The sequence below is a fragment of the Lepidochelys kempii genome, chromosome 7, assembly GCF_965140265.1.
Source record: "Lepidochelys kempii isolate rLepKem1 chromosome 7, rLepKem1.hap2, whole genome shotgun sequence".
NCBI classification, from domain to species: domain Eukaryota; kingdom Metazoa; phylum Chordata; order Testudines; family Cheloniidae; genus Lepidochelys; species Lepidochelys kempii.
The window spans coordinates 57,137,166-57,164,313 of NC_133262.1; the positions used below are offsets into that span (position 1 = coordinate 57,137,166).

General features: G+C 45.3%; 1 protein-coding gene across 4 annotated transcripts in view; it reads left to right on the forward strand.

The window, feature by feature from the left end:
- Positions 1 to 27,148, forward strand: part of TLL2 (tolloid like 2) — a 180,364-nt gene that overhangs the window by 54,002 nt on the left and 99,214 nt on the right. For 3 of the 4 annotated variants that reach the window (XR_012159929.1, XM_073352984.1, XM_073352982.1), the window contains exon 2: positions 7,737 to 7,847. Coding sequence is in view for 3 of the 4 variants with exons in the window: in XM_073352984.1 (XP_073209085.1) it covers positions 7,737 to 7,847 (111 nt within the window). In the remaining variant the exon portion in view is untranslated. Of the gene's footprint in view, positions 1 to 2,325; positions 2,439 to 7,736; positions 7,848 to 27,148 lie in introns of those variants that run through there. The other variant, XM_073352985.1, reaches the window with a different exon arrangement.

Below are 27,148 nucleotides of genomic sequence, written 5' to 3' on the forward strand. Positions count from 1 at the left end.
ATCTCAATAATAACCACCCAGTTCTTACGGCGCTTTCGTCACTAGCTCTCAAAGTGCTTGCGTATCGTTATCCCCATGTTACAGATAGGGACACTGATATGCCCAAGGTCACACAGCAGTTCAGTGGCAGAGCCACAAATAGATTCCAGAGCCATTGTGATCACCTGGTCCGACCTCCTGTATAACACAGACCAACTCTTGAGTCCCATTCCGGTGCTCTATTGACTAAGACGCAATGTTTTGAATGAGGAGCCCGCTGCAGCTGTGAGGTGCTGAAACTATAGAGAGGCAGCATGCCCTGGTGCACACAGAACTGCCCTGGCACTTGAGACCTGGGTTCCGTTCCTGGCTCTGTCACTGATCTTCTCTGGAACGCAGGAATGGGCAATCCCTTCTTTTTCCCTGCGCCTCTGGGACCCTCTCTAACTCGGTCATGTCTATTGGGATTGTAAGTTCTTGGGGCAGGAACTGTCTCCTACTCCGTGTTGGGACAATGCTAGTGCAATAGAGCCCTGATGTCAGCTGGGGTTATACACACTTCTGTAATGCAAATTAATAAAGCCCCAGTCTCAGTTGGGGCTTCTGTGTGTTACTGAAATACGTTAACAAGACGAGAGGTAGGTGAAATAGTTGTAGCTAATGATTTGCTTGGTGGATTTAGTGCTTTCTTTCAGTTCACGAATTGTGGAAACAGACTTTGATCTTCATCAGTTTACTTTGAACCTGTATGAGTTTATTGGGTGGTTCCCAAAGCATGTCTGTCTGTGTGGCTCATAGTGTGTGTGACTGGTCACTTGAGTGACGTTTAGTGTGTTTGCTCCCTGATCGAATGACCGAAACGTCTGTAAACTGCAGGAAGGAAATGTGAGGAGACAACTACACTAGAGAGCTTATAGTGGAAGCTGCATTGCTGTAAGCTCTCTAGTGTAGCTGCTCTAAGCTGACAGCAGAGAGCTCTCCCGTCGGCTTGCTTACTTCAGCCCCCGCGAGCGGCGGTAGCTATCTGGGCAGGAGGAAGAAGCTTTCCCACCAGCAGAGTGCTGTCCACACTGGCGCTTAAGTTGGCATGAGTTCTATTGCTTGGAGGTGGCTAATTCACACTCCTGAGTGACATAACTTATGTCCACTTAAGCCTGGAGTGGGCAAACTTTTTGGCCCGAGGGCCACATCGGGGTTGCGAAACTGTATGGAGGGCCCCCCGAAACAGCCTGGCCCCTGCCCCTATCCACCCCTCCCACTTCCCACCCCCTGACTGCCCCCCTCAGAACACCTGATCCATCCAACCCCCCCACCTGCTCCTTGTCCCCTAACTGCGCCCCAGGACCCCACCCCCTATCCAGTCCCCTGACTGCTCTGACCCCTATCCACACCCCGCCCCCTGACAGGCCCCCAGGGACTCCCACGCCTATCCAACCACCTCCCTGTCCCCTGACTGCCCCCTGGAACCCTCTGACCCTTATCCCCACCCCCTTACCATGCTGCTCAGAGCAGCAGGAGCTCGCAGCTTGGCCCCAGCGGTGGGCCAGAGCACAGACGGTGCAGCGAGCTGAGGCTGCGGGGGAGGGGGGATAGCAGGGGCGGGGCTACCGTCCCTGGCTGGGAGCTCAAGGGCCAGGCCTTAGTTTGCCCACCTCTGACTTAAGCTGTCATGTAGTCATGGTCTTTAAAGAGATTCCAAGACAGTTGTGCAAGCACTTCTACTTTTGCAAATAAAACCCCTGTAACCATGAAGCTGTATTTATTATGAAGTGTCTGAATTTGACCTGTTTTTCTTTTTTTCCAGTTGTTGTTGGTTGTTTGCTTTGTTGGTTTCTTGGTTTTTTCCCATTTTTTTTGTTTTGTTTTTTGTTGAAACTTTCAGACTTTATCAAAATGTTTCCTCTACCAAAAACCTGTTTCTAGGTAAATGAGCGATTATGTTAATGGTTTGTGGGGGGGGAGGGGGAATGATTTTTTTTTAAATATGAGGCACAATTCTTTACAAAAAAAGAAAAAAAAATAGCTGTTGAAAATTTGTTGAGGAAAACTCATAAAAATTCCAACCTGCACTACTTAAAAAGCAAACTTTCTCACTCAGAACAGTTGCAGAAGAAAAGACCAACAGGAAAAACAAAGGGTCAGAGAGGTATGTTCTGTTAACCAACAGGTGCTGGTTACTGATTGCAGGGGCAGAGGAAGTGGAATGACAAGCTAGAGAAGCTTCTTGTTCTGATGATGTAGCTTGGGATTGAAACTGGTTAAGAGCCATGCATGTTAGTTACTGTGAGTAAAGTACGGGATGTTAAGGAACTCACATGCTTTGGATGTGAGTGAAACTTATAGGGAAACAGCTCTGCTTTTCTCTGAATAGGAGGATTTATTTTCATCTTCCATCAGTGCAGCATCGCTGCAGCCTATGCCAGCTGTGATACTGCTATTGAGTGCTGCGCACAATGAAGGTATGAATAAATGTGTAGAACATGTTCAGACCGAGACCTCTACCAAAAAGGAAACTGCTTGAAAAGCTGGGAAGAAAAAGCTTAACTATCTCATGTCACCTGGCTTAAATTGGCATCCACATGAATTGATTGCAGGTTAGAAATTTTTTTTTTTTTTTTTTAAACAAAAGCTAGTACATTGTTGCAATTAATGTTGTAGTCTGTACCTGTGTGTAATTTGGAGCCTGCTCTTGGCAAAAAGTCAGTTTGAGAGATGTGGGTTAATAAGCTTCTTTTAGTCTGCTGTTTTGCTCTCTGAATTTCTTGGGAAATCTTCCTGTTAAATTTAAAGCAAGAATTTTTGGGTGCTTTTGAGATGCTTCATACAACTCATGTGCTGACAGGTTTGGAACTTGTTGTAACCTCTTAGAAAAAAGGACCTGGCCTTTACTCAGGGACAGCTCCCTGCAAATGCCTGAACAAACAGAAGAGCGACTGGAAATAAATGTTGGAGCAATTCTGCTTTTGTCGCAGGCCGTTTTTCAGAATCATGCACGACTTCAGAGCAAAACAAATTCCTTCGCTGGGGCTGGAGGAACTTCCTGCCTGGGGATATAGAATAACATGGAAAATGCAACAGTGGTGTTATGTAAATCCATGGCCTGGCCTCATCTTGAATCTCGTGATTGGTGCTGATTGCCTCCTCTAAGAGACAAAATAACACACAGCAGAAATAGGAAAGTTCTTGAGAAAGAGTTGATGAAAATAATTGGAGCCAATAGCGGCCTCCGTATGTTTTGTGAAATTAGGGGGGAAGATAGGGTTGTTTGGTTGGAAAAGAGGGTGGAAATAGAGTAGAGGTGAATAAAATTGTGGTTCAGTGGATTGGGATTGGGAGTCAGAGGGCCTGGGTTCTGTTCTTGACACTAACCCTGCTATGTGACTTTGGGCAAGACCTTAACCTCAGTTTCCCCATCTGTAAAATGGGGATGATACTTGTGTCTTTTGAGCTGTATGGATGAAAAGTGCCCATGTAAGGGGGGGGTATTAAAATAAAGAGTGGAGTGGACTGGGCTCCCTAGGAGCTCCTGTAAACAAAGAATGAGGGCACTTACTGTAATTAAAAGGCAATTTCAAGTAGATAAAAGAAAATTGTTTGGGGTTTTGAAGTAGTGCAGCAGAGTAAATTGAAACAAACAAATACTAAGAATAGCTAAGGAGAGGAGACCTGGAGCACAAGGAATGTCTTTTTTGTGGCATAAGAACTCCCCTGTGGAACACTCTAATGCAGGATGTTGGACTGTTCCAAGTGATTTAGTGACACTCCAAAAAAGATGAACAATTTATATGAATCACAGTTTCTGCCAGTACAGTATCTAAGACACATGTTGCAAAGGCTAGACATCTTGCTTTCTTCATTTGTGCTTGGTAGAGACCCCAGCTGAGAGTGAGGCTGTTTCACTGTGGTAGGTGCTGTACAAACATAGATCCTGACAGTCGTTATTGGGAGGAGCTTACAATGTAAACAGACAAGACAGAATTATTGGCGCCATTATGCAGATGAGGAATTAAGGTGCCTGGATTAAAATGACTTGCCTGAGGTCACACTAGAAGTCTGTGGTAGAGCTGGGAATTGAACCCAGGTCTCCCCAGTTCTTGTCTAGAGGTTTGGCTACAAGCCCGTCCTTCATCCACTTACTCTTTTGGGGAATAAGCTAGTTACCAGTTGGGGACAGGAAAGGCCTTAGTTAGGGATTGGGGCCCCTCCCCCAGAGATCTGACCATCTAAGTAGAATAGCTGTATTTTGTAGTTGTTGACTTTCTGTGAAGCATGCATTGTTCTTTACTGTTGGAAAGAGGAGATACCTGATGGGATGGGCCGTTGATCTGTCCCAGGATGGCAGGACTGCAAGAGGATGGATTGCTGAGCTGCATTGCGTGGATCAATCTGGGAGCACTGGGGTGTGCTGTGCCGAAAGCTCGTGTGGCCAGTGCTTTGATGATGCTGGGCTCCAGCCCTTCATCCTGAGGATGGACAGTCACTCTGTTCATAATGTCTGACTTTGTGGGCTGATCTATGTTATGAGGAGAAACTTCAAAGTTTTCTGTAAGTTCCAGCTAGCTCTGCTTGTTGCCTTGCAAAGCTTGTTGGCCTTGCAAAGCAGCAAAGCTTGCTTGACTGGCTGTGATTTGACACTGTTCTAGCTGGTTACACATTATTTATGCTGTGTTAGGCATTGGGTTGTATTTACTTAGCGTGTCAGCTCTTTGGGACAGAGGTTGTCTTTTTGTTCTGTGTTTGTACAGCACCTAGCACCAGGGGTCGTGGGCCATGACTGGCATTCCTAGGTACCACTGAAACACAAATAATAATGACTAGCAAATGATGTAGATGAGATTCTGTTGCTTGTGACCTGTTTGATTGAGTTTGTGGTACGTAGCTTACAAAGGAAAGGAGCAGAGGCGAAAATGGGTTTTTTTTGAAACACTCACTGAAATTTTGGTTTCCTTAACTTGATTTCTCAACTAATTACACTGTCATTTTGTTTGGAAACAAAAATGTGTCCTCAGGTTTGTTTGGTTTTTTTGGTTCCTCCCCCCGTCCCACACCTTGGTCTCTTCCCCTTTTTTCCATTGGAAAAAGGGCCAGGAGAGGGCCAACCCCCTGACAACTTTCATATTGAATCATTTATTCAGAAATGAAAAATTCCAGGTAAATTTTTGAATGAAACAAACAAACAAAAAAGTATGAGAAACCTGTGGAAAATATTTACATTCCCTCTAGTGCTGGCTGAAAAATGTCTCGTTATCACAGTATTACAGTGTGGGAGGGCGGGACCTGGGACACAGGTGAAGGAACTCACACAGCGAATCTGTGGCCGAGTCAGGAAATGCTTGGCAGCTCCATAGGGTGGAGTCTGAGATGATTTTGGCCGAGGGAAGGGGGCAAACTGGGATGCTGTGTCTGGCGGTTCGTGATAACGGGGAGAGAAAGATCATCTCTTTTGGGATAGCTTTTGGTCTCCTCAGCTTACAGGGCAGCTGGTGTAGAGGCCAACTACCACCCATAGTGCAGTTAAAGTTCCCTTTGATTAAGAGGGGAGGGTTCGCTTAATGGTCTAATCACCAGCGGTCAACTTCTGTTTGCCTTACAAGTATAGTCCCATTGACATCAGTGAGAGCAGGAGTTGGTCCTAGACTCAGTGCAGTCACAGGTTCAAATCTAAACAGGGGACAACACATCCTCTTCTCCTTCTCAAGCAACTGAGCTCCACTCAGCATAGGGGGTTGGGGTGTCTCATTTGAGTCTCTAAAAGCCACAGTCCTCTCTGCTCTGTGGGACTTTCCTATAAGAAGGAGGTTTGGACAAAGAATGGCTTCTCCTCCCGCTGATGTGCCCTGAAAAGTTTTTGGTTGCTGCCCTCTGCCCCAGAAGTAGCTGTGTGCAAGTTTAAGGGCTTTTGGATGGAAGGGGCTATACAGATGTGAACTGCTCCTGTTTGTTAATCAAGTAAAGTCAGTCACTCATTTCTGTGTCCCGTTGCATAATTTCTGTCCTTTTGTTCCTTGGCTATTCTGATCTCTCAGGAAATTCGCTTTATTTTCAGCTGTGTGGCTTTTTTCCCTGCCAATTACATTTTAAAGGGAGATTTAAAATATAAAAATTGTATTTGGGGGGAAATCCCTTACCCAAGTTATCATATATTTAAAAAACTAAACTTTTTTTCTATATATCTTTTCACTCATTCTAATGTTGGGGTCCTTTTTGATTTCATGTGGTCTTGGCAACAAAGCTGGAGTGGTCAGTGAAGCATGATGTCCTCTGGGCCAAAGGCACTGACTTCTCCTCTTTTCCGTGGGTGCTCAACCCCTTGCTCTGCCCCTGGCCCCACCCCCCACTCCACCCCTTCCATGAGGCCCTGCCTCTTCCTACCCCTTCCCCGCCCCATTCCAACCCCTTCCCCCAAGTCCCCACCCCCTCCCTGCCCCTATTCCAACTCCTTCCCCAAATCCCTGCCCCAGCCCCACCTTTTCCCAACCTCCTCCCCTGAGTGTACCACATTCCCGCTCCTCCTCCGCCCCGCCCCCCGAGTGTGAAAACAGCTGTTTGGCGACAGCTGGGCAGGAAGTGCTGGGAGGTAGGCGGAGGAGCACGGACATGGCGCCTGGGGAGGAGGATGTGGGACAGGAGGGGAGCTTGGCTGTTGGTGGGTGCAAAGCACCCACCAACTTTTCCCCATGGGTGCTCCAGTGCCTATGCTCTGGACACTAGCACAGTTTGGTTGTTTGTGTTTTCCATGCTGCAGGGAACCTTTTTCAATTATGCAAACACTTGCATTAAATTGACGGTGGTGGGGCGGGGGAGAATCAAGCCTTTCTAGTGACAGCAAGTCAAGTTCACCCCTTGTATAACTTCTTGACTTTAGTGGAATTACAGCTGGGATGAATTTGCCTCATTATTTTCTTATTTAATCTTTTGTTTTATCATTAACATACACAAACTTTCCATGCAAGTACTAACAAATCTTATTCAAAACCTGTGTTCTCTTTAAAAAAGCCATTTGTGTTTGATCAACCTCCTCTCATTATCTGTGTGTTTCTTTGGTTGAAATTCCAAAAATGGTAACTGTACATCACAAAGTCATCTTGATTCTAATCTGGCTGTCATTTTTTCCATGGAAAGGATTTCATAGGCTTTATTTCTCCATGTCACAAACGTTGAGGGATCTGTCCTGTTTTATTATTTTTATGGCACCTGTCTTAAACTCCAGGCTTTTAACAAAATTAAAACTCTCTAGAAATTGCAAGCTGGACCCAATTACAAAACTCCCCCTACAAAACTCCACTTTACAGTATCTGGTGCAAGTTGTTAACACACAGTTCAAATCTAAATCTGAGCTGCAAACTGGCTGACATTTTCCCTTTTTAGCTGGGGGAAATGCCGGTTAATTGCCCCAGTTGTAGAGTGAGATGTGGATAAAGGGCGAATTGTACCACTTAAGCCCCTGGTTTGGAGCCAGCAATAAAACAAAGGAGGGCATGAGGAATCCTAGCTATTCAATTCCTTTGACTCCATTCTGGTTATTCAGCAAAAGTGGCTTAATTTAAACATTGTATCTGGCCTCCATTAGTCTGACGGTTCCAGCCTCATTTGAAAAGCTGGTGTCATTTATGACCTTTTCCCAGTCCCTACCATCTTTCAGTCCGCAGGGGTAATTCTGGTTGCAATGTGGACCATATACAGTCCTTTATAGGACTGACAATTGTCTTCCAAAACAGAGCTGAACTAACTGTAATTTATTTTGCCTTTGTCTCCAGCTGCCTTCTGGGGAGATATTGCTTTAGATGAAGAGGACTTGAAGCTGTTTCAGATAGACAGAACTATTGATTTAACAAAGCATTTGAATGAGAATACAAGACACACTACAGGTAAGTGCAGTTAATATGAGAGACAATGCCTTATTTACATAGGCTTTATTGCAAGAGTAGATCTGAAGAAGCAGCCCCTCAATCTCATTTGCTAAGGATGGGCATGATCCTGCAGCCGTTGAAATGCATGGGCAGTTTTGCTGCTTATTCCAATCAGAGGAGGATTGGACTCTGCACCATTATGAAAACTCATGTCAAGAATTCTCATTGGTAGGTGTCTTGACCCCAACTCTCATTGGTCCTTACAGGTTCTGTGGCTGTATGCTGGCTTGGGCGTCTGTGCTCAGAAGGTTCCGTGAAGGGCATGGGGGAGAAATCCTTGAGCTCAGAGACTTGGGAAAAGGGTTCCCCAATTTCTATACCCCAGTCTCCTAAACACAATTCTTCTCCTCATCAGGCCTGTGCACATTCCTGCTTTCCTCACATCCCCTTCTCCTGATGATGCTTCCCCCTCCACATTTCTTAATTTGCCATTTCTGCGGTGTGCATATCTCAATGCGGCAGTTCCCCCAGCAAACCCTGCAGGAAGGCTGAAGTTGGACCGTCTCATACAGCTGATGATCAGTTCCAGACCCATCTCTCTCCTTGCATGGCCCTTATCGCTGTAGTCTCTAGGCGCCTGCTTTTCTAAAACGAGGGCACCTCAGCACTCCAGCACTAGCAGGGCTGTTTTCAGTCCTTACTGCTTGTGGGGAGCTCCGTGCTATTGTGAGAGAAAGGTCACTCCTGGGGGAATTCTGCACACAATATTTTAAAACTCTGCCAATTTTGTCAAAATAATACTATATAATCATGCCAGTTTCAATTATTTTGGTAATTTATTAAAAAATACTGGTCAGCGAGTATGTCTGTAACAACACAGACACACACACACACAAATTCTCCCAGGAGTAGAGAGTTAAAGAAACCCCTACGACAATCCAGTTCCTCCTTCTCTGCCCCCTTCTTCTCTCTCCCCCGCCCCTCGAGCCCAGCCAAGGCAGGGGCAGACACTCACCCTTCTTCCCCCTAGAGCCCAGCTTGGGGGGGGGGGTTCAGACACTCCCCTCCCCCCAGAGCCCAGCCATGGAGCCCCCTCAGCTCAGACACTCACACCCCCTACCCCTCAGAACCAAGCTGTGCCCCCCCACAGCCCACTCACACCCATTCCCCTCATAGCCCAAGAGTACTGAGTGGAGGAGGCAGAACATGCCTACCCTCCCCTCCTCCCACACTTCTGCCACCAACATAGCTAGTTAGACTGTTAGGCAGGCACTTTGTACTGCAGCATAGCAGGAATAGCATCCATTTTGTCAATTTCTCCCAGTTAGTGTCCCTATCCTGGTTCTCCTTATTACTCAACACATTAATCATAGGTTACGGATTGGTAGAAGAGCATTCCTGCTGTGAGGCATGACTGGAGGTTTGCCTGCAAAGCAAACCATTGTAAGTGGTGAACCTGGGCAGATGACAAGTAGATTTTAGAGGAGAAGGTGGGGGCTCTGTTTGCCACAATCCTATTTTTAAGCTGCTTGGGCTAGATGCTGCTAGGGTATTAGTGGAACAAAGCAGATGTGGCACTTGGCTGTGCTAGTGTCCGGTTGGGGGCTTTTCTATTGATACTGTGCTGTTTGCATTTGATTTAAAAAAAAAAAAGGGGGGGGGGGAAATGTGACAATAGCCACTGCAGCGAGTGGATGCTGATCCTGGCCAGGTGACAGGGGTGTTGAGCTTCTGTAACCCTCATCTGTCATGTGACAGGGGTACTGGTCTGTTGTGACTTCCAACTCATGTCAAGTGGCTGGGGCCTGGTAATAAAGACCAGTCTTACACCAGCGCTGCTGTGTTCCATTTGTTTATTACAAGGGGCAGGGCCAATGTACGATAGAGCACTCCAGGATTGGTGAATGGGGAGTGTGACATCACTCCATTGGTCCCACCCACCTCAACATTCATTAATCCCTGCATCCCCATTAGTGCAGATTAGTAAATTTTGTGAGTTTTCTAGTGGGTTTATTTTGTTTTGCTTCTGTGCTGAGCACATAGGAGCCAGTCTGTATCCGCCCCAGAGAGTTACAAATCTGACAGGCTGTGGGTTCTTTACAGTGGGTGAAGGGGCTGATTCTTTGTATTTTGGGCTTGCTCCTCCCTTGAGGGAATTGAAAGAGGGTGGTCCACTTGAGGAGGGTGAATGACTGTGAACTGGCGAGGGGGACTCTATTGTGGGAGAGTCCGGTTCTGGGCTTTTTCTTTCTAGTGGGAAGAATGTGACCTCTGTGCAGAAACAGCCCAAGATGTTTTATGAATGGGGCCCCTTGGATTATAACATTTCCAAGTTTCCTAAAACTGCTAATCGGATTAGTTGTCTCGAGGAGGAAGTACTTAATACATATATACAGACACCCGGCCTCTTCATATCAGAGAGCTGCAGCCCTGAACAAGCTACCAGGCCCTGCATTCTGCTGTCCCTGGAGTTCCTTCTCCCAGAAGATGTTTTTTGGCTGGGGGGAAAAATGTGCAATTGGTGATTGTTGGGCATGTTTTATTTTCCTCTGCCCCGCTGTCAGGTGATTGATGGGGACTGCAGTTTCCAAGTTCCTATCGATAGTGAAGTAGCTCTTTAATTAAAACATGATCTTTCTGATTATAGAGCCTCATAACAGTCATGTATCAGCTCTGCCTGACATGGATTGCAAGCCAGCCTGTGTCCACCACTCTTGAAGATTTACCATTCTAACCCCACCCCTTTAGATTCCAGAACAGAATGCTGCTGCCTGTCGTGTGTGTGTCAAGAGACACAGCCATATCACCCTCCACTGGGAAGGAAGGGTGGCCTAGTGCAGTGGTTTTCAGCTTGTGGACTGCTTGCAGCCCAATCAGCACACAGTGTGGCCCATGTGACATCCTCAGGGCCATGCAGGTAGTATATCTATTGTGTGCATGCAGCCCACATAACACACGCAGCTGTATAGGTGGCCCACAACGGTTGAGAACCACTGGCCTAGTGCATGTGGCACTAGACTGGCCCCTCAGGCCACCGGCTTCCTGCACAACCATAAGCAAGTCACGTAATCTGTCCTGTGCCTGCATTCCCCATTTGCAGCATTGCCAGCCCCATGCATTCATAAGTCATGAGCCACAACTCCAAAAATGATGAGACTACCTTAAAAAACCATGAGATATCGTGACAGGGTTGGAGAGACCCCCCTCCAGTGCGGGGCGAGTGCGCCCCATGTCCCTTAGGGTGTAGGGGTGGGGCATATGTAACCTGCATCTATGCCTCCGTAGCCAGAGTCAATATACTCAATCCTGTTAGTAGGGCAATGAGGCCTAATGGCCAAAGTCAATAGATTTTCTCCAGTTGGCAGCACAGTAAGACCTAGCGGCCAGAATCCATAGATTCACCCCTCTTAGCAGGGCAGTAAGGTTGAGTGGCCCAAGTAAATGTATTTGCCCATGTTAGCAGGGCAGTAAGGCCAAGTGGCCAAAGTCAATAGATTCGCCCCAGTCCATAGGGCAGTAAGGCCCAGTGGCCTCACTTGGGGAAAGGGGCCAGCATGCACAAAAAGGGTGGGTGGTGGTGGCCTGGCTAGGGGGGCCTGGGCCCTCCGTCTCCACCAGGCTCCAGCCCAGGGCTCTGGTAGTGGCGGGAGTGTGCGCCAGTAAGTCAACAGGGGTTCTGACCGAAACACGCTGACTCAAAATTCCAGTTCACCACCTGGGCCACTATCTAATTCCCCTGGGCTGCTTCCTACCATGGTTCCCACTGGATGTCTGCTATCTCCAGGCTCCCTGGTCTGCGCTGTCCCTGGCGACTCTGGACTCTGTGGAGCCTCCGTGGGTACCCTGACACCTGCCTGAGTTGCGGCGTCTCTGGTTTCCATGGCCTCGGTCTTTGGCTGATCCTTGGCTGGAGCCTGCAGCTTGATTCCTTCCTCTCCGGTGGTCAGCCCCAATGGAGCTGAGCTGCTCCCTTTTACGCTAGTGCATTTGGAGCATGCTCAGTAGAGTTGAGGGGATGTGGCTTCCTCAGCCCAGAATGTAGGGTTAACCCTTCCCTGTCACTGATGTTAATACAATGATAGTTTGGATTTATTTTGTCATCTGGTTTCTGAGTGAACACCCTTAGGGTGTTCTTGGGTCACTAATTGTGAGTTTTTCTCAGCAACCGCGAGAGTTAGGAGGTTACTTCTTAAGAATGAAATCTGAGATTCTCTTGCAATCTCTTGGCTCTAGCAGCTGGACTTTAAGAAATAAACCAAATATTATGAGGCTTATGGTAAAATCCTGAGAGCTGGCAACACTGCATCTGTAAAAGGAGGATAATGGTTCCCTACTTCTCTGGGATGTTGAGGGTAAAATCCATTAGGGAGAAGGCATTTTTGTACTCCAGTGAATGGCTCAGAATACAGTACAGTTCAGTGTTCCCATCTCTTAGTTTGAATAGCCTCCATTGTCTGTCAATACTGTGTCTCTCTCCTCCTTTTCATTCTCTATTCATCTAGCACTGGCTTTACACAAACTGCCTACTTTTGGTTCAAGAGCATTCTCCTCTGCAGCTGCCATCTTACATCTTCCAACTCTCTCCTCCACTTCTGATTTCCACTTAGAACTTCTCTTCTTGTCTGAATTTCTCTGTCATGACTGAACCCTTTAACGTAATCAGTCTTTAATTTAACACAGTGACTTGGCACAGTCCTGTAATTTATACCATATACCATCTGCTGCCCTGGATTACTTAAATCCTTTTGGGATATAGGGCCTTATCTGGCAACCTTAACTCACCGACATAGTCTTGTTTGTTTCAACAGAGCTACCTTTGTGAGGATTACTCACATGAGTAAGAGTTGTAGGTCTGAGCCCACAGCTTTGTATAGTTTCACACAAGCTAAGTATTGTGTTCTTTTATTTATTAGTAAAAGTCAGACTTTCCAAACACCGCTGAGAAGGACGGCAGAAGCAAGGTGCCTGCTTCAAGCTAAACATCTTAGCCATGCATTTTGCCACGAACATTTTTAGGTGTCTACACGCTGACTTCTATCAGCCCAGCTTAAGTGTTTTAGAATGCAGAGCCTTGAGAATATTTGCCAACAGCAGAGATTAATTCTGTATCAGAGTGATGAAATACATTCTTGTAATAGGAATGTCATGATCGGAAACCACCAATTAATTATTTGATATCTTATCCAACCCATGGAGACCGTTGCAGACTTCACTCCAACATCTGTTCCAAAGTGCTTTGTTTGGTCAAATCTTAAATGGCTCCTGTAGTGGGACTGTCGTATTCCAGTCTGCTGCATTTCACCATAAGATATTTTTCTTACTATTCAACCTCAGTTCTCTTGTTTTTTTGCATTGTGTGCATCTATTCTGAAGTGTGACTGTAAATTGCTATTTTGGAGTTAGAAAAGGAGTACTTGTGGCACCTTAGAGACTAACCAATTTATTAGAGCATAAGCTTTCGTGAGCTACAGCTCACTTCATCAGATGCATATCGTGGAAACTGCAGCAGACTTTATATATACACAGAGAATATGAACCAATACCTCCTCCCACCCCACTGTCCTGCTGGTAATAGCTTATCTAAAGTGATCATCAGGTGAGCCATTGCCAGCACAAATCCAGGTTTTCTCACCCTCCACCCCCCCCACACAAATTCACTCTCCTGCTGGTGATAGCCCATCCAAAGTGACAATGTGTAAAGAGTTGTCACTTTGGATGGGCTATCACCAGCAGGAGAGTGAATTTGTGGGGGGTGGGGGGTGGAGGGTGAGAAAACCTGGATTTGTGCTGGAAATGGCTCACCTGATGATCACTTTAGATAAGCTATTACCAGCAGGACAGTGGGGTGGGAGGAGGTATTGGTTCATATTCTCTGTGTATATATAAAGTCTGCTGCAGTTTCCACGATATGCATCTGATGAAGTGAGCTGTAGCTCACGAAAGCTTATGCTCTAATAAATTGGTTAGTCTCTAAGGTGCCACAAGTACTCCTTTTCTTTTTGCGAATACAGACTAACACGGCTATTACTCTGAAACCTATTTTGGAGTTGTGTGTTTATTCTGGCTGTGACTGCAGATCAAATCTGATCTATTTACATATGAAAATATTTTTTTCACCTCACTGCCATCTTGGAAACCTCATGTGGGCTTGCTGTTACTTATTGTCGTCGACAGCTGAATTATTACTAATGGTCCTGCAGGCCTCTGTGTCGCCTGTCCAAGCCCATTGCCCTCAGTGAATTTTCACAGGTGTAACTGGCTAGAACTTAGTAGTGTCTTCTGTTAAGGGTGAGCAAGAAGGATCCAGCTCCTTTCAGGTTGCCAACTTTCTGCTCGCACAAAACCCTTACCCTGCCCCCTGCCCCACCCCTCCTCTGAGGCCCCCCCCCACTCACTTAATCACCCCCTCCCTCTGTCACTTGCTCTCCCCACCCTCACTCACTTGCTCATTTTCACCCGGCTGGCTCAATGGGTTGGGGTGTGGAAGGGGATGAGGGCTCCAGCTGGGGTTACAGGCTCCAGGGTGGGGCCAGAAATGAGGAGTTCAGGGTGCGGGAGGGGGCTCTGGGCTGAGGCAGTGGGTTGGGATGTGGGAGGGGGTGAGGGCTTCAGCTGGGGGTGCAGGTTCTGGGGTGGGGCCAGGGATGACATGTTTGGGTTGCAGGAAGGGGCTTTAGGCTGGGGGGTGGAGCTGAGGGGTTTGGAGTACGGGAGGGGTCTACAGGCTGAGGCAAGGGGTTGGGGTATGGGAGGGGTTAAGGGCTCTGAACTGGGGGTGTGGGTTCCTGGGTGGGGCCAGAAATGTGGGTTCAGGGTGTGAGAGGGGACTGCAGGCAGGGGTTGGGTTGCGGGGGTGTGTGAAGGCTCCGGCTGGGGGTGCAGACTCTGGGGTGAGGCTGATGGGTTTGGGGTGCAGGAGGGTGTGCTGGGCTGGGATCAAGGGGTTCAGTGGCCGAGAGGGGAATAAGGGCTGGAGCAGGGGGTTGGCGCATGAGAAGGGGTTTGGGGTGCAGGCTCTGGGGGGTACTTCCTCAAGCAGAAGTTCCGCTCCGCTCCGGCTCCTAAGCGGGCAGGCGGCTCTGTGTGCTGCCTCATCTGCAGGCCAATGGGAGCTGCTGAGCTGGTGCTTCGGGCAGGGGCAGCGTGTGGAGACCCCGGCTGCCCCTACGTGTAGGAGCTGGAGGGGGGACAATCCACTGCTTCTAGGAGCTGCGTAGAGCCATGGCAGGCAGGGAGCCTGCCTTAGCCACACTGCGCTGCTGACGAGACTTTAAACCGCGCTGGCCGGAGCCACCAGGGTCCCTTTTTGACCAGGTGTTCCGGTCGAAAACCGGACACCTGGCAACCCTAAGCTCCTTCTCCTAAAGTGGAATTGGGTCTTCAGGGGACATAGAGATAAAAAAAAGCAGTAATAACTAATTCAGTCTAAAGTGGGTGTATCTGACTGTGAAAACACACCAGAAACAGATCTGTTGAGTAGGTCGGTGCCATTTTTACATCCCAGTCCTGCTGCAGGATGCTAGCTCCTGTTGTAAAACTAAGTAAATAAGATTAGTTCTGGAAGCCCTCTGCTTTAGGAAATTCCCCCAGCTCTTTAATCAATTTGGTTGTCCTTATATGAACCCCTAGCATTTGTTGGCATCTTCCTTGAACTGAAGTGTCCAGAAGTGGGCCAAGTTCAAGGAGCAGTTTTGACTGTGCTCTATAGAGAGGCACTGTCGCTTTCTTTTTCCGTAGGGTGATGCCTCTTTATTTGCATTTAATGTGCTCTGGTGGGGTTTGCCACATTGTTGTCTCAGAACAGAGTTTTTGTCAGGCAGCAACTTCCCAGGCACTGACAGGGAAGTGGTGTGTGTGTCTATATGTGCTGAGTGCAATGCAGGGCCAGGAGCCTAGAATATAGATCATTAAGCCCAGTTGGTGCATAGGACAGTTAGAGCTCAGGAGAACAATGTCAAAAGATGTGAGCTAGGCTTGTTTGGGTTCCCTTGTCATCGCTACAAATAAAGGTGTGTGAACTCCAGGTAAAATCCTGGGGAAGAGGAGGCAGTTTTTAGTTTTCACACAAGTTAGAAGGTTCTAGTAAAGATAAGGACTTTGCATGTACAGCTCCTAGCACAATGGAACCTCTTAGGTGCTACTGTAATGCAAATTATTACAATTAATAAGTGACTAAAATGCTTTAACGAATGGGGACTTTCTCCCCTTTGTGTTTAGTTGATTTAAGGGACTGCAGCTCTGTAGTGTGATGAAGGCCCTCTATACAAGCTAAATCTGAAGGACCCTTGATTCTATGGTACACAGGTGTAGCAGATTGGAAATCCTGCTGAGAGTCTGTAAGACAGGTCATCCATCACATTGTTGAGTCATGCCTTTGCTTTCTCTAACAACTCTCATTATACCTTTGACCATATATATTTGAGCAAGGTTTGATGTGTGTCAGCAGGTGGGAGATGGTAGTTTTCTAGCTCTTTTTTTTTAGTGTGCGGACAAATGTTCTGTGTTGGGAAGACATGCTTCTTGGAGCCTCCGCTCTCACAGTCATATAATTACATGAAAATCTGAACTTTCATTTAAAAAAAGTAATTTTGCAGTCTTCAGGGTTGCAGAGAAAAGCTTGAAAATGTGACCAAGTGCACCCTGAAGCATCAAATATCAAAAGGCACATAAAAAGAACCCCAGACTTTTTTTTTAAAAAAAGCCCTCATGATTTTTAAACTAATCTAATGATTTTTTGGGGGGTGGGGGGGGAGGGGCTGAGTCATAATTTTTGAATGCTTAGGGTTGGCAATTCTCTTAGCTAATATGATTGCTAGCAAGCACAATGGCTTATTGTAATGTGGACCGGACCTTTGTGAGCAATTTGCTTAGATTTATGTGGGGTCAAATTCTGAAGCCCTGTTTTATGCAGTAAAAACTCCCATCATCCTTTTGAGTTTTGCCTGAATCAGGATCCTCAGGATCTGGCCCCATAAAGTTTAATATACACTTATGCAAATCAGATATCCAGATAATTCTGTCAGGTGACTTTAAATTCAAGCCAAATAGAGGAATCCTACTCTGCTCACTCTTACTAACTTTCATAAAAGTTTTGTCAAAGAACTTCAAATATTTTTTAAAGGTTTTCATGGATTTTTTTTTAAAGAAATCATTAAAACATTTATTTTTATACTAAATGTTTATTTTTAAAGAAAACCTGAGCCAGAGTCTTACAGATGCTCTTGTGCTGTTAGAAACCCAAGTACCCCCCATCATGGTGGGAGGGAACCAGAAACTCTATAAACCGGAAGTGAAACTGACTAGAGTCTCTTCTCTGTCCAATCTGAGTGAAGGATGGAAAATAAAAGAGCAGAAATGGTGAAATGTAACTTAGATTTTTAAATGCTTTTGTTTGAATCATTTGAGGTGTTAGCCACAGAGGATGAACTATTTGTTTTTCTTTATCTTTTAAAGAATGTGTCCATTTAAATGTCTTATTCATTTTTTGGTTAATTTCCAAAGGCTTCCTTTAAATTCTCCAAAAGAGCTCAGGCAGTTAAATCTATAAATCTTAAATATAGAGGAGCTGCTTCTACAAAGATTGGGACCATTTTTTGTGATTTCTAGGAGAGGATAAAGCTCAGATAGAAAAAAACACTTCCATGACTGAGGGAAAGAGAGAGAGGCTCTCTCCCACATTCCGGCTGTGGTTCTGAGGGCTCAGAAGATGCAGGAATCTGGCTGCTCTGGTTGAAGCCAGATTTTGAGGGGCTTAATGCAGAGGTGGCAATTCCACGGCCTGCTGAAGCCAAGAATGCTTTTCAAGAACGTTTTAAATGGGGTTTCTCTGATATCGAGGGGGTTTTAGATTCCTAGCCTGTGAACCTTGACAAAGCCTGTAAGACTTGCACAAAGCAATGGGAGTGTCCTAATGTTAATAAGCCTGCAAATAACAAGTAAGACTAATTCCTGGTGTAACTCGCAGTTGAAGTCAGTGCAGTTGGACTAGGGATGCATTTGCTCCATAGGTTTATCTACATTGATTATTAAGCTCTTTGGGGAAGGGAATTTTTGTTTCTGTCTGTATAGCGCCTAGCACAATACAAATAATTAATAATAATATTGAAATAAAAAAATTCAAAGTGCAGAACTTCACTTACCAGTCGGGAAGGGGGTGTTGCCAACTGCTGAAGGCAGCTGAGGCATAAAATTAATTAGACATTTTAAGATCCAATTATCTATAGCACCTATTCAGAATTCGCTAGAGAGATAGGGACCTGTTTTACATATTTACGGTAGATCCCTTCCAGCCTTATCGTACTTTCGTTCTAGTCTATGCTGTGGATAGAACTTTGTTGACTATAAGCCATGCTTGGATACAGTTAACTAGCACAATAACAACTTTCCCCATTTAGCACATCCACCCATCAGTGGAACAACCATCTTGGCCTGTCTGAACCTACTAGGAAAATACAATACATTGCATGAGGGAGATGTATTATGGTAATACGTTAGTCTGTGTATATGCAAAGCTGCCTGTTGAAGTAAGGCTATGTATTAGTCTAGAAAATGCAAACAATAAACAGGCACTCACGCAAGCTCTGAAGTGCGTGTGCATTTGAACGTACTGATGAATCTCACGCCCACCACGTACACATTTCAAGCTGGTAGCATTGTGTTTTGAGTTCTGTTTTAGTTCTGCAACAAACCACATTGAATTCCATTCATCAAAGCTTTAATCTTCTGAATACGTTTTTTCCTTGTCCTTCCATCCACAAAAATAAACCCTGATATTTATCCAGAAAAATTATGACTAGTTTTTGGTACTGATTTTCAGCTGTTTTTGTTGTTGTAATAAACACCAATAAATTCCTGGGAAAAATTAAATAAAATAAAAACTGAAAACGAAGGGCCCTGACTATAATTATAACCTGGTTATAGCCTTGAAGTTGGGTTATAGCTAGGGTAACCACATAGCAAGTGTGAAAAATCGAGACACTTTTTTTTTTCGGGCGCGGGGGGATAGTTGCGTATATAAGGCAAAGCCCCTAATATTGGGACGTCTGGTCACCCTAGTTACAGCCCCTCTCACTGGCAGGGTCAAAACACTTAAGGAATCATGGATTGGATATATTGTGTGTAAGGCAGAGAGTCCATCACAGAGGTCACGGATTCCATGATTTTACATGATCTCTGTGACTTTAGCTTTGAGTGGTTGGGCTCTAGGCTTCCGGGATCTATTGTCTATTGCCCGTGTCCTGTCCCTGACTTTCAATAAAAATACCCATGACAAAATCTTAGTCTTAATTGTATGTAGACACACTTTGTGTATGGTGTCACTAGGATACAGACTCTGTGTAGATCTCTGTTTGACGAGTGATAGGTATAGCTGGGTGCATCTCTGAAACATCTGTCTCTGAAGAGAAAGATATATACATGATGCTTCTCTGTTCATTACTTGAAAAAGCTTTTCCTTTTAAATGTGGTTGGAGCTCTACTGTTAGAGCATGTGCCACGGCTATCTGATTATGTTACTATTTCAGTTTATGGAAGAAAAGGAGGACTTGTGGCACCTTAGAGACTGACCAATTTATTTGAGCATGAGCTTTCGTGAGCTACAGCTCACTTCATCGGATGCATACTGTGGAAAGTGTAGAAGATCTTTTTATACACACAAAGCATGAAAAAATACCTCCCCCCACCCCACTCTCCTGCTGGTAATAGCTTATCTAAAGTGATCACTCTCCTTACAACGTGTATGATAATCAAGTTGGGCTATTACCAGCAGGAGGGTGGGGTGGGGGGAGGTATTTTTTCATGCTTTGTGTGTATATAATAAGATCTTCTACACTTTCCACAGTATGCATCCGATGAAGTGAGCTGTAGCTCACGAAAGCTCATGCTCAAATAAATTGGTTAGTCTCTAAGGTGCCACAAGTCCTCCTTTTCTTTTTGCGAATACAGACTAACACGGCTGCTACTCTGAAACCCGTTTATGAAAGTTAACCGTTAAATGGTACGTTAGCTAGAATACTAACAGTATGAATTTTCTTGTAAGGCGTATCAGCAGAGTACAACTTATGCTCAGTAACCTATTTATTCTGTAAGGCAACACTTAGTTCACGGTTGGGCTAAAGCAGCAAAATTAATGTGAGTTTTCCAGTGTTCTGCCTGCGCTAGCTCGAAGAGTCCCACTCAACAGGGCTTCCAGGGCTTGGTGTCAGAAGATGTTACACAGTTGATTAGGTCTCATCTTTAGGCAATACTCCCTGATAGTGTAAGATTCCCTTTGTTCAGTGTCATCCTGGTGTTCCTAGTGGAGTCCAGAGTTCCACAAAACGTCTGTAACACAAAAAAAGGACTTTTGGTTGCCTGAGATTCCAAAAGAAAAGGACTGATTTATGGATTTGGAGACGAGCCTGTGACACTCAGTGGCGCTGATGGTTTCAAACCAGTCCTAAAACTCAAAGCTCGTTTTTCACACCACTCTTGTATGCACCTCTGGCCTTGAGTCTTGGTTGTAGCCATGCTTTGCTCAGGAATAGATGGAGGGGTGCGGGGACAGTGGAGCAGAAGGTGGCTTTGTGACCTCTGGTTTCTCGGCTGGCTGAGGACCAATCCAGCCTTCACAATTCAAGCTTACAGGAACGGCAGATGCAAAGTGCCTGAGTAGATGGCAATGATCATTTAGCTGCACCAAATGCTTTTCCATGACCAGTCCCAATTTTTACCTTTTTGTTTCTATTCAGTCAGGGGTTTTTCCAGAGCAGACAACATGGAATGAATTTCCCATAGTACTGTAGTTCACTAATAAAAGGAAAACTCCCTGCTCAGTAAATATTGGTAGATGACTAGCAGGCACATGAATCCCCACATCACCCACTTAGTTCTACCAAGCATGTTACTGGACCAAGGAATTCCTTTTCCTGCTAACAGAGTCCAGTGTCATTTCAACTTGTGTCCTTTTGTCACTCCTCTTAACTAAAGAGGAAAGTCACATTGTGTATCAGATTGTATTCAGGTGCCTGGACTTTTCTAGGGAACCTGGAAAGAGTATCTATACCGGTACGCAATTGATAGGAAGATCAGTGCTGCTGCCTGGCAGCTGCTACTTAAGGTCCCGTCCCCCCCGCCCCCCTCCAGCACTAGAGTTCTTGAATTGTGAGTAAAGGTGTAGGGAGAAATGTAAGGTAAGAAAGACCTCTGCATGTGTGCATGGAATGTCATCACTCCAGAGCTCTGTATTGACAGTCTCCCTCCACCTATGCACAATTGCTTTGTATTTGCCTTTGTACATGGTGCGTGCGCCGCTGATTTCTCACTGCAATCCATCCATGTAAAATCAGAGGCTTTATCCCAACAAGAAGTGGTGTCACAGTTAAAAATGTCCACCTTATTTCCAATCTGAATTGGTCTAGCTTCAACTTCCAGCCACTGGATCTTGTTAGACCTTTCTCTGCTAGTACCCAAGTAGATACTTATAGACCGTAATCAAATCACCCCTTAGCCTTCTCTTGGTTAGACTCAAGGAGTTCTGTCTATTTAGCTTATCACTATCAGGCATATTTCCCAATCCTTTAATCATACTTGTGGCTTTTTTTCTGAACCCTCTCCTATTTATCAACATGCTTCTTGAATTGTGGGCAACAGAATTGGACATATCATTTCGGGGCACTGGGTGATTGACATTATCTTGTGCGTGTGTATGTAGGGGGCAGGGGAGGGAATGAATGTTTAATTCTCTTTACTCCTTAACCATAGTCTTGCAGTCTGTTTTATTACAGCTTTCATGGACAATTCTAGATTTGCTCCCAGCATGAAGGTATTGTCCACATAGCATTTGAACCCTGTTGATGTTGGTTTCCTGACACTTTTCATTACAGGATCCTGTTTTCAATTGCTTATAACTTTGGCAGATTTGAACCATTGGGGCAGATATTTTCCATTCTGGCTGTCTTCCTCGGCTGAATTTATTTGTAAAGTTTCAGCTGAAGCAGTTCAGCCATTTCCGAGATTGAGATTTGTGAAAAATGTTGTTTTGCCGACATTAAAAGAAACATTCTTGCAGCCTGTTCATTGGGAAGGTCTCACGCTTTTTTAGCAAGGGCTTGATAATTTTGGCAGGGGGGTTGCCCTTGCTACTTGCCTCTGGCAACTCATAAGAAGCACCGCCCAAGTCTAGCAAAGGTATAGGTCTGAAAAAATCTGTTTTCACATGCTGAGTAAAGCCTTGTTCAAGTTTGGCAGCTAAATTCTCCAAAGATTCAGTATGAACTGAGCGTGCTCAAGCACAAGTTTGTAGGGTCCAAGCCTGACTTGCCTAGTAATTACTGCTCCTAATTGCTAGGGGACGCTGCGGTGGCTGACACTGAAATTGCGAGCGTGGAGATGGTCTCTCAGGTTATCTCAATGCCCCCTTGCTCGCACTCAGGCAGCAGGTAGGAGAAGGAAACAACTGGAATGTAGAGGGCTGAAAACTGAAGGGAAAGGGTGTGGGAGCAGCAGGGTCTATAATGACTAGAAAATGCTCCCTTCCTCCGAGCCTGGAATGGAGCCCAAGTGTTCTGAGTCTCTCAATTCCTCTGCTGTCGGTAGGTGGTTGTGAAACCCACTCCAAAGTGTGCGTCATCCCGCTCTAGTGCCTAGTCCACGCAGATAGCCACCTCCTCCTTCTACCAGTTACTCAGCTCTGGTAGTAGAAGACCGTGCTTTGGTCTAAAGCAGTGGTTCTCAACCTATTTATCGTTGTGTTTATCAATGTTATGCAGGCCAATCCAGTACTGTGTGTATGGCCCTGAGGATGTCACATGGGCTGCGGGCCACAGGTTGAGAGCCACTGGTCTAAAGGTTGCACCCCTACAGTTGTCCCAAGTATGGGGTCAATATGGTTCTATATAATATAATTTGTTTTTTTAAGGTTTCTTTTCCCAAATCTTGCCTCAGAAAAACCCCAACTACATTAAAAGAACATTAAGGTTTCAAGGTCAAGCACTCCAATGTTAGGCAATGCCAGAATTCAGGTTACCTTTGCAACCTTATTTTGGCCCCCATGTGCTTATGCGTCATGATAATCTCTATTTACATGATCACACTTTATTTTCCCATGGGATCTGTGTCATTCAGTGAATCATAGAATCACAGAACCATAGGGTTTAGAAGGGACCGCAAGGGTTATCTAGTCTAGATGCGGGATTTGTTGTGTCTAAACCATCCAAGACAGATGGCTACCCAGCCTCCTTTTGAAAACCTCCAGTGAAGGAGCTTCCACGTCTTCCCTAGACAGTCTGTTCCACTGGCCTACTGTTCTGACAGTTAGGAAGTTTTTTCCTGAATCAATGGATGGTTATTGATTGAAATGGATGAAAATAAATATGAATATGTGTACCACACAGCCTGCACTGAATGTAAAATTATTCATTTCCTTCTGTATATTTGTCACTCTCTCTAGCGTATAAGTGGCTCACCACATGCTGAGGTAGAGGAATTAAGACTATAATTGTCAGAAGTGTCCATTAAGGTTGGGTGCCAAACTTGAGACATCTAGGGCCTGATTGTTTGTTGTACTTGTGAGTGTTCGGCACTGCTGTAGATCAGAGGCCAGATACCTCATGGTGGGCACCCTGAAAATAAGGAGTTCATAATTAGTGGTCAACGTGAACATTTTGGTGTAAGTGACTTGGTGGCAGAAGTGGGGGTAGAATTCAATTCTCCCTGGTGGTATTCAGGTTCTTTAATGATGCAGCTATCCTTCCCCTTCCTGCGGTCCCCTGCTTCATTTGCTACATGCCTTCCAACTTGTGCAACAAATGAGGCATGGCTGGCATGGAGTGGCGGTCGTCCTACAGACATCCTTCACTACATTATCCACCTTCCTCCCCAGAGCATCCTCTGCACTGAATGAGGCAGGGGTCTTGTGGAAAAACTGCGTGATCAGGATAGCGTGTTATCCCGGAGTAATATTATCAGCTGCGTTCCAGTTGTTTAGCCTGTGTGAGGTGTAATGTGAGCATTTTTCCTCCTACTTTAAAAAAAATCCTGAGGAAAGTGATATTGATCTCCATGTAAACAAAGCTTATTTATTGCTTTATGGTCCCCACAAATTCAGACCCACCATCTGCACAAGAGGTGCAGTGCACTCCCTGTTGGGAACAAGAGGAGATAATCTCTCTGTCTTATTGGAGCCTGCTTCCAGTTTGCAGCATCCCTTCGGCCTTGATCCTTTTCTGGAGGAGTCGATAGGACTTTGCCAGGCTATGCAATCTCCCTATACAACAAGTGAAGAAGCAGCTTCTGATGACTGTAGGCAGCAGCGGGCAGCAGAGATATTGCTTTGCCTGCGGCACCAGGCCTGATTTTCGTTTGAATCAGGCTTTTCTGGCATTCTGGTTTGCACCAAAATCAGTCTGGTTGTGGCCACTGATGCCTAGAACCTTCCCTGAGGTTTACGAATTGGGGGGATGCGGCGTTCCAAAGCCAGCGCACTGCAGAACAATGGATTCTGTGGAGGGTTGCTCTGTCCGGGCCCAGCTTCTAGTAAGCCTCCTGTCTGGGCACCAGCTCCACAAGCTGTCATAATTGTGCTCCATCTGGCAGTGGCCCGAAGTGATGTAGCCCTGGCATTTTCTCTATTTGCCCTTTCCTCTGCTTTCACAACTGCAGCTGGTGAAAGTCAAGTTAAGGCCCGTCAGTTTCATAGCCAGTGGTATGCCAGGGAGCGACGTGGCAGCCTTTGAGTGTCCAAATGCGAGGGATCAGGTCCTGGTAGAGTGAGCTGGTCTTTCAGCATGAGACCAAGTGAGACTCAAACTCACTATCTTCAGGATTGTAGTTGAGCATCTTAACCGCTCAGCCACTGCACCCTGTGTAGCTGGTGATATGCACCAATAAAGCTGGTTCTAGAAACACGGTGTCACTGTGAGCTTGCTCCCTCATTTTTGCCAGTCTGTCAATACTAGGTTTTTTTCCTCCCCGTTGCAGTCAAAAATATGTTGTTACGTTTTGCTTTAGCAGTTTCACAAGCTCTGTGATACTGCTTCAGTTAAGCCCGAAAGCTCTTTGCATTGAAATGAAAATCCTTCAGTACTCCAAACCCAGACATTTCAACATTTCTTTGTGGAAATTTACTGGTGTTTCTCTTATGGATCCAATCCACTGATTCTCTTGGGAATAAAATAGGGAAAAAAAATTCGGACTCATTCTTGTCAATGATTCCCAGCTGCATATTATGGATTAGTCTGCTTGGATTTTCTTCATGAGCAGTTATCTTCCTTTACACACACAAAGAAGATTCCAAAGAGTATACAGGGCAATACAACCGTTTAAGCATCATAAAAGCAGCACTCTTTTGTACATCTCCTTATATAGAACAGCTGTCTTCAGACTTGGGCCCAGATGCAAGCAGGAATAGTGGTTGCAAAAATGCGTCTTCCCAGACTTTTCTTCTACAAACACTTCAAGTCCAAATTCTCCGTTCAGTTGCACAGATGAAACTGAGCACAGTTTGATTCCTGATGTTCTCATTTACCCAGGCCCAATGGGCCAAAAACTAACAAACACTTTAGGAGTGGTCTATGCACTGCACAGAGCCCTTGTAGAACATCTGATTCTTGTCCACCGCTGTCTTGCTGTTGGCCATCCTTAATTAACTTCTTGCTTGTTCTAGACTGCAGTTGGTGTAGGAAGGGTGTGTCCCTTTTATTGAAGCCAAGAAAGACTGAACACGGTCTGTTGTGCTTGAATGGAGTTTGTTAAATAGCTTTATATTAATTAGCTGTCATGCACAGAACACTTTTCAAATGTACTTAAGGGGATCGGCGTATCCATTTGGAAAGTACATTGGAAGTTAAATCCATTATACTAACTGTAATATTAGACTCTGCTTAGCCAGTAGTTTTGAAATTGCCTAAATCCAGCATCAGTTTTGGAGCTGGGAAAATGCCTCATTTCTTTGAATACTTGTTCAAATAATAAATCTGAATTTGGCTTGACTGTGTAGGCTGCCCTTTGTGTATTTAGTTTCTGAGGCTGTTTTGCAAAGGAGCTCATAGGCAGGAACGGTCTGGGAAAGGAGGAGTTTTCAGCTGAAGAATGCTTTCAGAAAGAAGACTTTGAATCTGTAATGAGTTTTGCCCCAGAAACCTGACTTTAAAGCTGTCTTAATCCAATCAGGGATTGGGACCACTATAGAGTTTAAGGCCAGAAGGGAGCACCGGGTCATGTAGTGTGATCTGTATATCATAGCCACCAATGCCATCTGGCCATGTGCCCACGATTGTCCCATCAAAGCTCAGTTGAAATAATTGAAGGCTCTCAGCAAACTGCTCCCAAATGATTGTAGAGCCAAGAATTAGCCACCAAAATCATTTGAGGAATTAATGCCAAACAACAAATAAATTTAGAGAAGGTCGTTAAGCTGTTTGTGGTCAATTGCGAGGAGAAAGGAGTTACATCTATGGAATAAAGTGTTAGCTTCAAGTTTCTTGTTCGGGCCTAATTTTTAGAGAGGACAGATATTTTTAGCCACAGCAGACAAAAAAGCTGCAGCTCCCCTTTTCAAACCCCAAGGATAAAGTATTTATTCAGCTGTCAAGTAGGGAAAGAAAGCAAATTAGTCTTAGACTTAAATGCAGCATGGTGTCCATCTGTAGTTCTGGCAACTGAAAGGATCTGATCTTTAGGTGTAAATGGCATCTCTTCTAGAGCTGGAGGGTGGATGTCCACTTGTGCAGAGGGTGACAGGAAAGCGAAAAGGAAATATTTCAGATCAAGCCTTGGGGTGCTTTAGTTATACGGTACGTGTAGACGGTTGAGATTGGCAAAAGCTTTCTTTTTAGCCATACAGTTCCCAATGAAATTAATGGTGTGGTTAAATCCCAAAGTCAGATTTAAAAATCTCCACCTAAATCTATATGTGAATCACTTAGTTTTATTCACTGTTGAAACGCAACCATCTCTGGGTTAGGGTATGGCAGCCTTTTTAACAGCATTGGTAGCATGATGGTATACTGAAGTGAAGAAAGCTAGTGTAGCCAGTTAAAACCACAAGGGGGCTTATGGGAGGTGTAGATGTAATAACCCAGTAGGGATTTGGCCAAGACATAACTCCCCTGCTGTTTTATGGATAGCTTCAAACAATCAGGGTATCTGTTTTATGTAGTAGCTGAAAGGTGACGTTGGCAGCACTGGTCACGCTAGCATGCTGGGCATTGGTTCTATATGGAATTAAAGAGCGACCTCTGCTCAATTGGCCAGCAGTACCCTGGGTTTTCACTGGCAGTCTGCCATCCCAGGACTCAGGCTGCTGGTTTGGGTGCTGACAAGATCACTGCCCGTGCCAGGAT